The 14,254-nt window shown below is 42.7% G+C and overlaps 1 protein-coding gene across 4 annotated transcripts in view; it reads right to left on the reverse strand.

Moving 5' to 3' along the window:
- The window catches only part of LARS2 (leucyl-tRNA synthetase 2, mitochondrial), a 166,330-nt gene extending 158,426 nt beyond the window's left edge, over positions 1-7,904 (reverse strand). For 2 of the 4 annotated variants that reach the window (XM_008538142.2, XM_008538141.2), the window contains exons 1-2: positions 7,688-7,834; positions 2,884-3,138 (exon numbers count right to left, since the gene is read on the reverse strand). In XM_008538142.2, coding sequence (XP_008536364.2) covers positions 2,884-3,117 — 234 coding nt within the window. In that variant the 5' untranslated portion in view covers positions 3,118-3,138; positions 7,688-7,834. Of the gene's footprint in view, positions 1-2,883; positions 3,139-7,687 lie in introns of all 4 variants that reach the window. The other 2 variants (XM_070577158.1, XM_008538140.2) reach the window with 2 other exon arrangements.
- Between the last annotated feature and the right edge of the window lie 6,350 nt (positions 7,905-14,254).

Consider the following 14,254-nt stretch of genomic DNA (forward strand, 5'->3'; position numbering starts at 1 on the left):
ATATTATTTTTAACAATCCTTCTTGCCCCAAACATTTTCCACATATAGCTACTTCATTAGCTCTCCTTTTTGTATGTCTGTCCAACAAAGATTAAATTTATAGCAAAATCAAGTGATTCATTATATACCAGCTAAGCCAAACTCCAAAAGTGAGTTTTATAGATGTATAAAAATGTATTGCTAGCAAAAGTCATAAATATTCATGAATATTTTTGTTTATTGCAGAAAAGTATTCAGCTGACTGCCTGCCCCTGCCTTTTGCTTTTCTGTGTGAATTAAGCTATCTTCCTCTGTCACAATGAAATAAGTTCTATCCTCTTGCAGGGGGAAGGAGAGAAGGAATTATGGGTGTTTCTTATAATTGAGCAGGAATCTGATTGAAAGGGAAATTTTCATAATTATATAAAAGTGCAAGGATTTAAGCCTTTAAAAGAAATTAAGATCATAAGCAATGGGAAAAGGATGGTTTTTATAAGTGAGTCCTATTATTTTTGTCAGCTTCTGGTGTCAGGAGAAAGCTAACTTCTGCCTCTTTATAGATGATGCTCCAAAGCTGCCGCTGAGTCCAGAGGATGGCAGACAGGACAAGCTCAGACCTTAACTCTGGTCCCAGCCTTGCCACTAGTTTTGAGACCTTCGGCGAATTCCTCTGCTTTTCTGGGCTAGTTTACAATCTATACATTGATTTGAGCCAAAAGAAGGTGAAAGCAGGAGCTCAGGAAGCAAGTGTGTCTGAGTTTGAATCCTGGCTCTGTCACAGGTTAGTTGTGCATCTCAACAAATTCCCAAACCCCTTTCTGAGCCTCAGTTTTCTTACTCCAAAAATGAGGATAATAATAGCTACCCTCAGGGTTGTTTCAGGATTAAGTGAGACAATAAATGGAAAGATGGTGCCTGACATATCGTAAAATGCTCATTAAATGGAAGTTCTTTTTATAATGATGATTATGATGAAGATGGCAAGATATTCAACTTCTAGCATCTTATCAGTGTGGATTTCACCTCACCAGAGTGAGGTCAATTATAAATGCTTCAAAATCAATCAGCATCCAGTCACACTCTCAGTTCTTGACAAAGACATACCACATATTTTTATCCTCTTGTATCTTTTATTTATATAACACTTCAATTTGTAAAATGAGTTCAGCCACATTTTCTCATTTGGTTTTTAAAACCATTCTGTGAGATAAACAATGCAAGGAATCTGAGGATCAAAGGGGCTAAATGATGTGGCCAAGATCACATTGACTTTGGGGGCAGAGCCAGTATTACTGCCAAGGCTCCAGACTCCTCGTCAGCGGCTCCCTCCACTTTACCATCACCTGATTCAAACCCTGACAGAGCGCCACGAGGGGCTCACCCAGTATATCCTTGACTCTGTTTCCCCAATTATTGAAATTTGGTTTATTTTGATCCATTTAATTTTTTTAAAAAATCATATGCTTAAGAATGAGATGTCACAAAATCAAGAAGCCACAACTTCAAAATGCTTATAAGTCACTAAATTATAATCTAAACCCAAAGAATAAAAAGCTAATTTTATGCTCCTCATTTAGAATTAAACAGCTCCCGAGAGTTTGTTTCCAAAATACATTTAGTTACATTAGTTCGGTCAGGTTGACACACGGGCCTTTCATTTCCTGATGAGGTAAGAGCCAAGCTTTCATTGCACTGCAGTACATTCAAACCCTCCTTTTTGTCATTTCACTTGTTATACACTACCTCTCTCTCAATACCAGATTTCGCTTCTAACCAATGGCAAAACCATCTCCAGTTTAACACAAATAGCTCCTCCGCTCCCCCACTCTTCATAAGGACCAATCTCATAGAAAGAACGAGTCTGATGAGATGAGAATCAGGAGATGGGGGAAAGGCAATTCCAGTGAGTGCAGTCTTGCACAGATACATTTACTCAAGTGCTTGCCTCTGGCCTAATTTCTTCTATTAAATATAGAGGGGCTGTATTATGCGACTGGTAACTATTACAAAGGGATGGTCAGAATTTAACAGTAAAACTCTGTCTCATAGTGCTTTGCTCTGATCAGATTCAACATTTCATGTAAACAAATCACATATTCCATTTGTCATTTTGACCAATATTGAGAGGTGAGGCTTAATGCACCCAGGACTGATGCTCAGCAGGCTGGCCTCCCAGAGAAGGAGCCAGTCTCCAGCAGAGCATGCCATGGAAACCAGCGACAGCCAAGTACCTAATCCAATGCAGGGACAGTACTGAGCTGGTGCACACGGACCAGAAGCCAACAGTCCATTAACTCACATAGCTGCTACTGCAAGGTTGGATCCCAGCCCCAGATCATATCAGGGAAGGGCTGGGACCTCCCTAACCATGATGCTAAGGTAGCAGAACAGGGCTAGAGGACAAGGTCATGCCAGGGGAGGGGCAGGTGCTACTCAAAATAGGGAGCTTAAAAGTTCCATAGCTGAGTGGCCCAGGTGCCTCTCAGGAGTCTCGCATCTGACCCTGCCAGATCCCTGTGTGCTACCCCACCATGTAATGGACCACGAAGGACCCAACACCTGCTATGGCTCCTACCCTAATGAGCTTCCCCGGGAAGCGCTGCTCCAGAATGCCCAGTGTGGTGCTGTCTGCATGCACCTTGTGTGTACATGCACCGTACTGAAACTCTTCGAAGCACTAACCTTGTCTCATCTCACTTACCCCTCATGAGCATCCTAGGAAGCAGGCACGCACTATTATTATCACTGCCCATTACAGATCAGAAAACTGAAGCACAAAGAGATTCAGTCATCTGGATCAAGGTCACATACTTAATAATTTATTTGAACTCAGGCAGTCCGACCCCAAAGTCCTAGTCCGTGGCCCCTCTTCTGTACCCTCTCAGAATCTCCCAAAATACTCACATCGGTTTCTGAAATTTTGGAGGCCTGTTCTTTTATTCGTTGATGCCACCATTTCTCGACATCCTTTCTTGTCTGCAATGTATACTCTTTCGTCCACTTTCCCGTGGCACTGTAAATACCTCTGGTACGCCTTGGAATCACTCTCTTTCCCCAGTTGATGACATCTGGCCCACCATTTAGCTGCCTTTTCAGAAGAGAGGCATAAAAACCCAGTCTCTGCCAAGGAGAAGCCATTCTTCAGAAGGTGGGAAGGCCCTGAAAAGGAGAGCAGAGAGCACACTCGTGAGTTGCCCAGAACCCTCTCCTGAGCTCATTCTTCCATTCAGCACAGCCCAGTGTTCCCTGCCCTTACTTGCTTTCCTCTTACTCTTTTCATGATTTCTTTCCCTGAGGAGAATTCTTTAGAATTTCAATTGAGCTAAACACAACTTTCTAATGGAAATATAAAGGTGGTCAGTGCCCTCAAACACCAAAGATACAAAAACCCTGTAAGAACAGACAGAGACTGGGGTGGCCAGTGGCTGAATGGTTGTTTGCAGGCTCCGCTTCCGTGGCCCAGGGTTTTGTTGGTTTGGATCCTGGGTGCGGACATGGCACCACTCATCATGTCATGTTGAGGCAGCATCCCACATAGCATAACCAGAGGCACTCGCAACTAGAATATACAACCACGTACCAGGGGGCTTTGGGGAGAAGAAAAAAAAGAAAAATGAAGATTGGCAACAGATGTTAGGGCATGTGCCAATCTTTAGGGAAAAAAAAAAAGAACAGACGGAGACCACTACCTGCGCCAGCTCCTGCCACAACCTCACAGGCTGCAAGGGAGGCAGTGGAGTGCCCCCCCCCGCCCCGCCCCTTTAGGACAGCCCAGGGTGTGTCAGCAGGCTTCACTTCCCATCGACCAGGCTCCAGAAGAGCTCCAGCACATCTTGGCTTGGCCTTAGGCTCAAATATCAGAAGGGATCCGAACACGGGCCTCCCAGGAGAACCAGAGCCTCTGAGCTATTATTAGTATTTTTCATACATATTATGAGTTAAATATACTCAGTAGGCTGAGCCAGGTAATAACTATTATTTAGAAACTGTTTATTCATTTTGTTCTTCATTCATTTACCAAATATTTATTGAGTGCCACTAGGTCCAACACTGTTCTAGGCACTGGGGATACAGCCGTGAACACAAACAAAGTCCCTTCTTCCATGGCACTTACATACTAGGAGGGAAAAGCAGATAAGAAACAAACAAACAAACATATAATATGTGTCATAGCGGTGAGTGCTATGGTTTTTTGGAATACAACCCATAGGATGGGGCCCATCAGGATACCCAGCTGCAATTTAAAATTCAACGAGAATGTTTCATTGGTGTCCTCCAAAAATGAACTCCAGAAATGATCTCATGGAATAAGTTTCATGTTTTATCACTGTTTAAAAGGTTGAGGTGAGGGGCCAGCCCAGTGGCACAGTGATTAAGTTCACACGTTCTGCTTCTGCGGCCCAGGGTTTGCCGGTTTGGAGCCCCACTGCAGACCTACACACCACTTGTCAAGCCATGCTGTGGCAGGTGTCCCACATATAAAGTAGAGGAAGATAGCCCAGGATGTTAGCTCAGGGCTAGTCCTCCTCAGCAAAAAAGAGGAGGATTGGTGGCAGATATTAGCTCAGGGCTAATCTTCCTCAAAAAAAAAAAAGGGGGGGGGAATAAGAGGATAGTTCATCAAATATTTAGGATTTATAACTAAATAGCCTAAATTTTCTGCCTTCTTGCAAAAAGCTTTCGAGAAGTGCTATGGTGAAAACACAGATGAAAATAGATCTTTCAAAACTAAGAGAGAAATAAAGGAAGAACCTGGCACTCAAAGCTGATGTTAATTCTTTGATTCTCTCAAAATTTTTTCCATATCTACAAGGGTTTGGCCTGGGTCACAAATGTTGCCAAGAAGGTTCATTCTAGGCTTATACAAGTGAGTTTGACACTCACACAAAATGGCATCACAGTGCTGGCATTTTATAAGTTGGTCTGCTAAAGTTCTTGACACACCAATTCTCACTGATTTAACACCTCTTGCTTCTTAAAAAAACCCTCCCTATACGTTGGGCTTGGCTATTTTAAAGCGTGTACATGTGACTACAGATATTAGATTGAACTGTATGAAGTTGGTTGAATATCAACAGTTTCCCATGACCAACCTAATATACAGACACTTGGTATAATTAAAGCAATCGCACTTATTTTTAGGTGTTGAGTTTCTACATAATTAGTACTATTCACGGGAGTCCTGGATTTTATGGTTCTCTTGCTAAGTCAGCATTTCTACATCTTTGCAAGCCAAAGAATGCCAGTTTAGCAGAGGGCACACAGACAGATGCCCACCATTTCCCTCCTAGACTGCATTCCCTAAGAACCCATAGGAGAGTGTTTTGGACTATCCTCTCGAATAGAAACAATGGAAAACAACAAAATTGTAAAATTACAAACTGACCTGAACTGTACTCTCACAAGTTTTTGGTTTCAATGCTGGTTAGCCGTTGTGAGAAATGAAATATCAGAATGCAGGCAGATCACCAATATGAGTAATATGAAACCAGGTCATTCTTTCACTTAAAACTCTAACCTTGTTTCTATAACTTACTTATACTATATACCGAATCATAAACAACACATAACAACCCCTGTCTACACAACAAGAATAAGCCCTGTAAAAATGTTTACATAATACCTGGCTCACTAATAACCTTCTCGTTACATAAACCAATGATATAGACTACAGAATCCTGAAACAGATCAGAGTATCTAAAAGAACTTAAAGTTCAAAAAGTAAAAAGCACAAGTAGATTAGAAAGTGATAGATTAGTCAATGAATGAGGAAAAAATTCAAATTAGAGCCCTACTTCAAACCATAAACCAGAGTAAATCCCATATAGATTACAGAATTTTTGAAAAATACCTTAAAACAAGACAAAATTATACATGAGTATTTAATAATTCTTTCCAAGGCGTAGGATGTTCTGTCCTGAGCACAAAAGCAATGGAAGAATTCATAAAGGAAAATATTAATAAATCTCTCTAAAATATAAAATATCTGTATATCAGAAACACCGTGAACAAAATTAGAAAGCAAACCATAAGCTGAGAGGAAATTACTGCAACAACAAAAGGTTATCCTACTATATAAATAGTTCACATGAGAAGAGAAACATTAAAAACCTAATTTGGGCGCGGGCCCCCTGGCCAAGTGGTTGAAGTTCCACATGTACCACTTCAGTGGCCCAGGGTTTGCAGGTGTGGATCCCAGGTGCAGACCTACTCCATTCATCAGCCATGCTGTGGCGGCATCCCACATACAAAGTAGAGGAAGATTGCCATAGATGTTAGCTCAGGGACAATCTTCCTCACACACACACAAAAACCTAATTTTAAAAACGGGCAAAGGGGAAGAGGAAATACAAATGGCTAATAAATACATGAAAAAGATCAACTTTACAACTAATCAAAGACATGCAGATTAAAACAACAATAAAATATTTTGCTTACCAGATTGGCAAAAAAACATGCAATGAAAAGGAATGTGCATTTTGTATACTGCTGGTGGGAATGTAAATTGACTCCACCTCTCTGGAGAGTAATCTGATAATACGTGTCAAGACTTTAAGAAAAGTTCATACCCTTTGTGTTAGGGGGTCCCCAAGACTCAGCATACAGTGTACTCAGGGCTATGATTTATTACAGTACTTCCTGGAGCTCAGCCCTGTTCCCTTCCTTTACTTCCCAGGCCCTGCTTTGGACCACTTCACCATCAAAAAGCCCTGAAGGGCGCTGCCTCTTCCTGACAATAAGAAGCAACCATTCTATTAGAAGACTATGCCCATACGAGGAATGGGAAAGGTTTCGCTCATGTCTTCTATTTATGATCTACTTGGCCCTTTTCTCCTTAGCTCTGTCTCATCTAGTTCCTTGCCTAAATGTTTGGAATCTTGTTTCTTCTTCCACATCCTTCCAAATGATCAATCCCCACTACTCCACTCCTCTTTAGAGTCAGCCCGGACCTCAACCTCACTTAGAGCTTAAGGTTAAGTTTTTTGAGAACAGTGGGGGTAGTGATGTGTGACCACAGAGGGAGGGGCCTGAGAACAGGACCCAAAATGACAATCATATACAGACAGGGAAACCTAGGAAAAGAATCGAAGACGGGGGAAGAAACAGAACATATGGGAGAAGCAAATGAGGGCATTTGTGTGCACCCAAAAGAAAGTGTTCGAGAACGTACCCGGGAAAAGCAATTAAAGAAATAAAGCTTTGTGACAAAAATATACAGATCTTGACTTTTGCAACTACTAATTTCCTGTGTGACCTCAGGCAAATTATTTCCTATCTGGAGCCTCCGTTTCTCCTTAAGATGAAGGGGTAAACCCAGATGATCTCTGAGGAGCTTCGAGCCCTAACATGCTGTGGTAATGACCTGTGGGCCACTGAGGTGCACTGATGGCCTTTAACTGGGTCCAAACCCCCAACCCAGGGAGCAAAGATCCAGGGACAAATTGGGGTAGGGGAAGCAGAGGGGACGGGAACTTGAGTACAAAACTATATGTACATGTGCATTTTTCCAGGAAAGTACCCGGTGGCTCAAAGAGTCAGAACCCAGATCTCAGAGACTTTTCCAGTTCAGAAATTGCACGGCTCCGGGACCACCTAACCCAGCCCGCACCTTCCCTTCCTGCCCCCAGCAAGTGGGAACCTCCCAATCCAGGGAGAGAGGAGGTCGGGCCTCGTCTCTCGTGCCGATGAGCCCGGCTCGGGAGTTTACCTGCTCACAGGCTCTGGCCTAAGGCGCCTTACGCGTTAGTTCCCACTTTAGGCGAACACGGCCCCGCCAGTCACCATGGGCGCCGCCATGTTGGCAGAACAACAACTTTATTGGTAGCGGCCGCCGCGGACACAGACAAGCCGGGGCAGGCGGAGCCGGGGCAGGTCGCGCGGACTCCCGGCAGCCCGTGGGGCGAGGGCGTCGGCGCCGCGGGCCCGGGTTCCGCCCCAAGCTCCGCCCCTCGGATCCGTCCTCTTGCTCGTGTTTGGCGTCACGAAAACCCTAGACACTTTGGGGGTCAGGTGCTTACAGTTGCAGTTGATGTGAGCGAGCCCTCAGTTGAATGGCCCCAGAATAAACTGGACGGCAAATGGTGTAAAGAGCGCTGAAGGAGGCCTGAGGTCAGGCTTTGGATCCCAGCGTAGCTACAGTCCCCTCCTGGGCTTGGGCAGGTCTCCCAACCTCTTGATCCTTATTGGACCGCGTGATGGTTAAAGCATCTTCTTCCACCATATTCCGTCATCTTCTAACCTTGGAGGGGAATCACCTCTCCAAGACTGGAGGTAAAGTGTCCTCTTCTCACCTGATACGTGGGCTGGGAGTCAGGAAATCACGATGCCTGACCGCCCACTATCCTAGAGAGTTTACATTTCCCACCCTGTAACCTTACGCATCCTGGCACGTGTTTCTTGCTATAAATAAATAAATGAATCAATGAATGAATTGCGAAGGACCAGTGGTGTTAACGTATCATTTTTAAAAAGGTAAAACCTGTTTAAAGGAGATTTTGAAGAACACATATATGTGGGCAATCAGGAAGGCTGAAGCGACATTGCTAATTGTGCAGAACTGGTTGATATCGTATAGGACAAGAAAAAATAATATTTGGGAGCCATCTTTTTCTACGGAGCTGAAATCAACTGTACTTTTATCAAACAAAATTCATCCCATTACTATCCATAATCTGCACCTTAATTTCTACTTTACAGAGCTGAACAGAAGACAAGCAAAGGTGCGCACCCCTAGTGCACGAGATAATCCCCAGACCAGCGCTCCACCCAAGGGACACACAGTCATATCTTTTGCCACTTTCTAAGTTTTTAACAAAGTTTCGTGACAGTTCAAGATCCAAATGCTTTGTTACTCAAAGTGTAGTCTCCAGAGCAGCCATCAGCCTCACCTGGGAACTCTCAGGCCCCACCCAGACCTGCTGAATCAGACTCTGCGTTTTAACAAGATCCCCAGGGAATTCTTAGGCACACTGAAGTTTGAGGCTCATATCTTAGAATGTGAGAATTGGAAAGGATCTTGAGAACACTGAGTCCAGCCTGCTCATTTTACAGATGAATAAACCGAGGCCCAGTGGAGCTGACTGTCTAGCTCAAGGTCATAGCAAGTTAGTAGAAGGTTTGGTATACAAAACTGGGTCTCTAGCCTGCTAGAATAATACCCTTCCCAGATTGCAGGATGGAAGACCAGTAGGAGCTTAGACAACTTCCAGTCCAGTCCTCTCACTTCAAAGATGAGGATGCTGAGGCCCAGAGACTGGATACAGCTCGCCTAAGGTCACACAGCTAGTTGATGGCAAAGCCAGGATTTCAGTCCAGGTCTCCTGATGTCTCTACCTCAAAACCGGATGCTTGGTTTAAAGTGAGACTGTGGAAGCATTGACTCTCCTGTTAACATGCCACACAAAGTAATTTAACCTTTAGGTCCATCATGCTGTATTCATGTATAACTTGAGTGCTCTTTCTCTAACTTACCCAAAATACTAAATTCTAAGTAGACTCTACCCTTATTTTGGTTCAAACTCTCTCTTTCCTCTTATGAATTAAAGCTAACAGTGACATTTCTAGGAGATTATTTCAAATGGAATTTTTCTAAAAGTCATTTGCTTTACTGGAAAGTTGCTATTTTTACATCAAAGAAGACAGTAGCATGAAAGTAAATCCGTTTCACTCTTAAAGAGCTTGCTGCAAAGATACATTATTAAAAGAGACAAGTTGCTGGGCTGTGTAGAAAGTTATCCCTTTTATTTTTTTAGAAAGGAAGGGAAATAAAAGAAATACATTTGTTCATCTATGCATGCAAAGAAATGTAGAAAAATATGTCCCAAACTATTTCCTGCAATGATCTCAGCATAGTGGGGTTCTTTGGGCCTTTCTCCTCCTGATAGGTTTCTGTGTTCCTCTTCTATTAGCTTGTGTGTTAGGCTGAATAATGGCTGCGAAAGATATCCAGGTCCTCATCCCTGGGACCTGTGAATGCCACCTTATATGGCAAAAGAGACTTTGCAGTTGTGATTAAATTAAGAATCTTGAGATGAAAAGATTATCCTGGATTATCCTTGTGGGTCCTAAATGCAATCACAAGTGTCCTCAAAGAGAGAGGCAGAGGGAAATTGGAGACAGAGAGGCAATGTGACCACTGAAACAAGATGCTACCCTGCTTGTTTAGAAGATGGAAGGCAAGGAGTGCAACTCTAGAAGATGAAAAAGACTAGAATATAGATTCTCCCATATGATCCAGCAATTCTACTTCTGGGTATATACCCCAAAAGAACTGAAAGCAAGGTCTTAAAGAGACACTTGTATACCTGTGTTCAGACAGGCCTTATTCACAGTAGCCAAAAGGTGGAAGTAACCCAAGTGTCCATCAAGGGATGAATGGATAAACAAAATGTGGAATATACATACAATGGAATATTATTCAGCCTTAAAAGGGAAGGAAATTTTGACACATTCTCCAACATAGATGAACCTTGAAGACTTTATGCTCAGTGAAATAAGCCAGTTACAAAGGGACAAGTATTATATCAGTCCTTTCGTATGAGGCACCTAGAGTAGCCAGATTCCTAGAAACAGAAAATAGAATGGTGTTTGCCAGCTGCTGGATGTAGGGAAATGGAGACATTGTTTATGGGTACAAAATTTCAGTCTGGGAAGATGCAAAAATCCTGGAGATGGATGGTGGTGATGGTTGCACAACAACATGAATGTACTTAAAGCCACTGCAATGTACACTTAAAAATGGTTAAAATGATAACTTTTATGAATATTTTACCATAATAAAAAAAGAAAGAAAAGAAAACAGACCCCCTCCTAGAACCTCCAGAGAGAGCGCATCCCTGTGAACACCTTGACCTTGGCCCAATGAAACTGATTTTGGATTTCTGACATCTAGAACTATAAGAGAATAAATGTGTACTGTTTTAAGCCACCAAGATTGTGGTAATTTGTTACAGCCGCCCTAGAAAACTAATTCGTCTTCTATGACTTTCTATGTACAAAAAGATTAAGAAGGTTTTTTGTTAAATAAAGAGATTGGATGCCCACACCATTGGTTGATTTTATTCCTTATAGGGTGTTGTATGTTATTAACTTTCTAATTTATGGATCTTCAGAAATATTCTTTACATGGTACCCTCTTGTCAAAGGAGCCTCACTTTCTTGAGTCATACCCGGACATTATTTGTCCTCTTTGGCCAGGACTGCTCTTGAAGAGCAGGTCAGGGTCAAACAATGCTGGAGACACACAGTCCTCACAGAGAAGGAGAACCTTCCTTCACACTTGAACAAGTGTTGATAATGGCTGTGAGAGTGGGCATCCTCATCTTATGCCATTGGTCTCTCACTTGTATGGAGTTACTTCTAATGTTCTACCTTTAAGTGTGATGCTTGCTTTAAATTTTTGGGTAAATAATCTTTGTGATATCCCACATCCAAGATGGTATCCAATAACCCCAATTCCTGGTATTCACATCCTTGTGTGGGTTCCCTCCCACGCTGTACCAGAGCTGGTTACTATGACCAATAGCATACAGCAGAAGTAAGGGTATGTGACTTTGTACAGTAGATTATAGAAAATATTGCAGCTCCTATCTTGGTCTCTGTGTGTCTGTGTATCTGTGTGTGTGGGGAGGTGGGGTGGGTGTTATATCACCACTCACTAAGGGGGAAGCTATGTCATGAGCAAGCCTATGGAGAGGGCTACATGGTAAGGAACTGAAGTCATCTGCCCACAGCCAGGTCGGTGGGCTTAGAAGCAGTTCCTCCAGTCCAGTCAAGTCTTCAAAGACTGTGGTCCCAGCCAACAGCTTAACTGAAACCTCATGAGAGATCCTGAGGTAGAATGCTCAGCTGTCACTCTCAGAAGCCACTTGAAATGGTAAATGTTTGTAGTTTTAAGCTGCTACATTTTGGAATAATTTTTTCTCAGCCACAGATAACGAATACACTTTTTTACCACATTAAGAGAGCTTCCTTCTAACAAAAAAACAACCCACTAACTGGGAAAAAATATTTGCAAGTCATATATCTGACAAAGGCTTAATATCCATAATATATAAAGAACTCTCGCAACTCAACCACAAAACATCAAACAACCCAATCAAAAAATGGGCTGGAGACATGAACAGACATTTCTCCAAAGAAGATATACTGATGGCCAATAGGCACATGAAAAGATGCTCATCATCGCTGATCATCAGGGAAATGCAAATCAAAACTACACTAAGATATCACCTTACACCCGTTAGAATGACAAAAATATCTAAAACTAATAGCAACAAATGTTGGAGAGGTTGCAGAGAAAAAGGAACCCTCATACACTGCTGGTGGGAATGCAAACTGGTGCAGCCACTATGGAAAACAGTATGGAGATTCCTCAAAAAATTAAAAATAGAACTACCATACGATCCAGCCATCCCACTACTGGGTATTTATCCAAAGAGCTTGAAGTCAGCAATCCCAAAAGTCCTATGCACCCCAATGTTTATTGCAGCACTGTTTACAATAGCCAAGACGTGGAAGCAACCTAAGTGTCCAGCAACAGACGAATGGATAAAGAAGATGTGGTACATATATACAATGGAATACTACTCAGCTGCAAAACAGAACAAAATCATTCCATTTGCAATAACATGGATGGACCTTGAGAGAATTATAAGTGAAATAAGCCAGCGAGAGAAGGATAATCTGTGTATGACTCCACTCATATGAGGAATTTAAAATTATGGACTAAGAACAGTTTAGTGGATACCAGGGGAAAGGTGGGGTGGGGGGTGGGCACAAAGGGTGAAGTGGTGCACCTACAACATGACTGACAAACATTAATGTACAACTGACATTTCACAAGATTGTAACTTATCATTAACTCAATTAAAAAAAAAAAAAGAGAGAGCTTCCTTCTGTTATCTGGTCTAGGATCCAGTCCAGGGTACACTCTGCATTGAGGCCTCATTCTCCTTGCTCTCCTCCAATCTGGGACAGTTCCTCTACCTTTATCTGCCTTTCACAACCTTGACACTTCTGAAGAGTACTGGTCAAGTATTTTGTAGAATGTGCCTCCTGATTTTATTCAGGGTTTGTATTTTTTGGCAGGAATACCACAGAAATGAAGGTTGAGCCCTTCTTGGTGCATTTTTTTCAGGGAATAGGAAATGCACAAACATGTTTGTAAGAGGATGGAGATGATAAAGTCAGAGGAGAAATCAACACTGTAGGAAATGGAAGGAATAACTGTGGGAGAGAAGTCTCTGAGAAGGTGAGAGGGCAGGATGCTGAGCTATTGAGGTGGATGTTCACATTTTACTTTGTATTAAAACACTGAGGTTTACTACAACACACATGGACTGCTTTTGTGATTAAAAAATGAAAAATACTGTTGTTTCTTAACTCTAGGCTCAATCCTGTTTCAGAAATTACTCTTCCCTTTTTTCCATATTGCGAGACGCTACGATGGCATGGACACTTGCAAATTTTACCTTCCTTCCAACATACTTACTCAAGTTTCCTTTAACGGCATTTGCTCTTCAGCCTGAACCGTGGCACATCTCCCACCCTGTGTCTCCCTTTCCAGCTTCCTGTTGGCCTTCTCTGGGCACCTCCTCCAGAGGTTTTCATTCAGCCAGAGCGGCAAACACTGTCAGAGCCAGGCCTTATATCAGGAAATGGGCATACAATGATGAAGATACAGGCTCCTTGACCTCAGGGAGACTCTCATATTCAAATTACTTCTTTAGTTCTCTCTGCCTGGGTCCCCCTGCCTCCCCTCCCATCTGTATGCCTTCAATATTTGGGAGTCTGGTCCTCCACGTTTCTCTCCCCTTCCTTCCTCTTCTCCCTCCCTCTCCCCCCACTTCTCTCTCTCTCTTTCAGCATTTCTCTCTTCCCAACCATCCTTTCAGGTTGCCTCTTTCTGGTCCCTATCATACCACTCCTTGCCCCCTTCCCACCTCACCTTGCCTCACCTCCTCTGTTGGAACCTGCCAAGGTTTAAGCATTCTGGATCAATTTGAGCCCTATTTAAAAAATTGTAATGACCAATTTGCTGAGTTGTTTGCAGACTCCCTTAACGTCTTTGAATTTTATTTGAATCAATGCAGCTTCACCTCTCTACCCTCTGTTCATTTTCCTGACCTCTCACATCTTGCTCTGCACTCCATCTGCGTGTCCAGAATTTGCAGGAATAGGAGTCTCCGTTTCTTTGACTATTTCTTCCCCTTAGTGTAAAAACAAGACTATTCCTCTCTGCTTCCCTCGCTTGGTGAGGCAGACTCACTAGAAA

Source organism: Equus przewalskii, chromosome 15 (assembly GCF_037783145.1).
Source record: "Equus przewalskii isolate Varuska chromosome 15, EquPr2, whole genome shotgun sequence".
Lineage (NCBI taxonomy): Eukaryota > Metazoa > Chordata > Mammalia > Perissodactyla > Equidae > Equus > Equus przewalskii.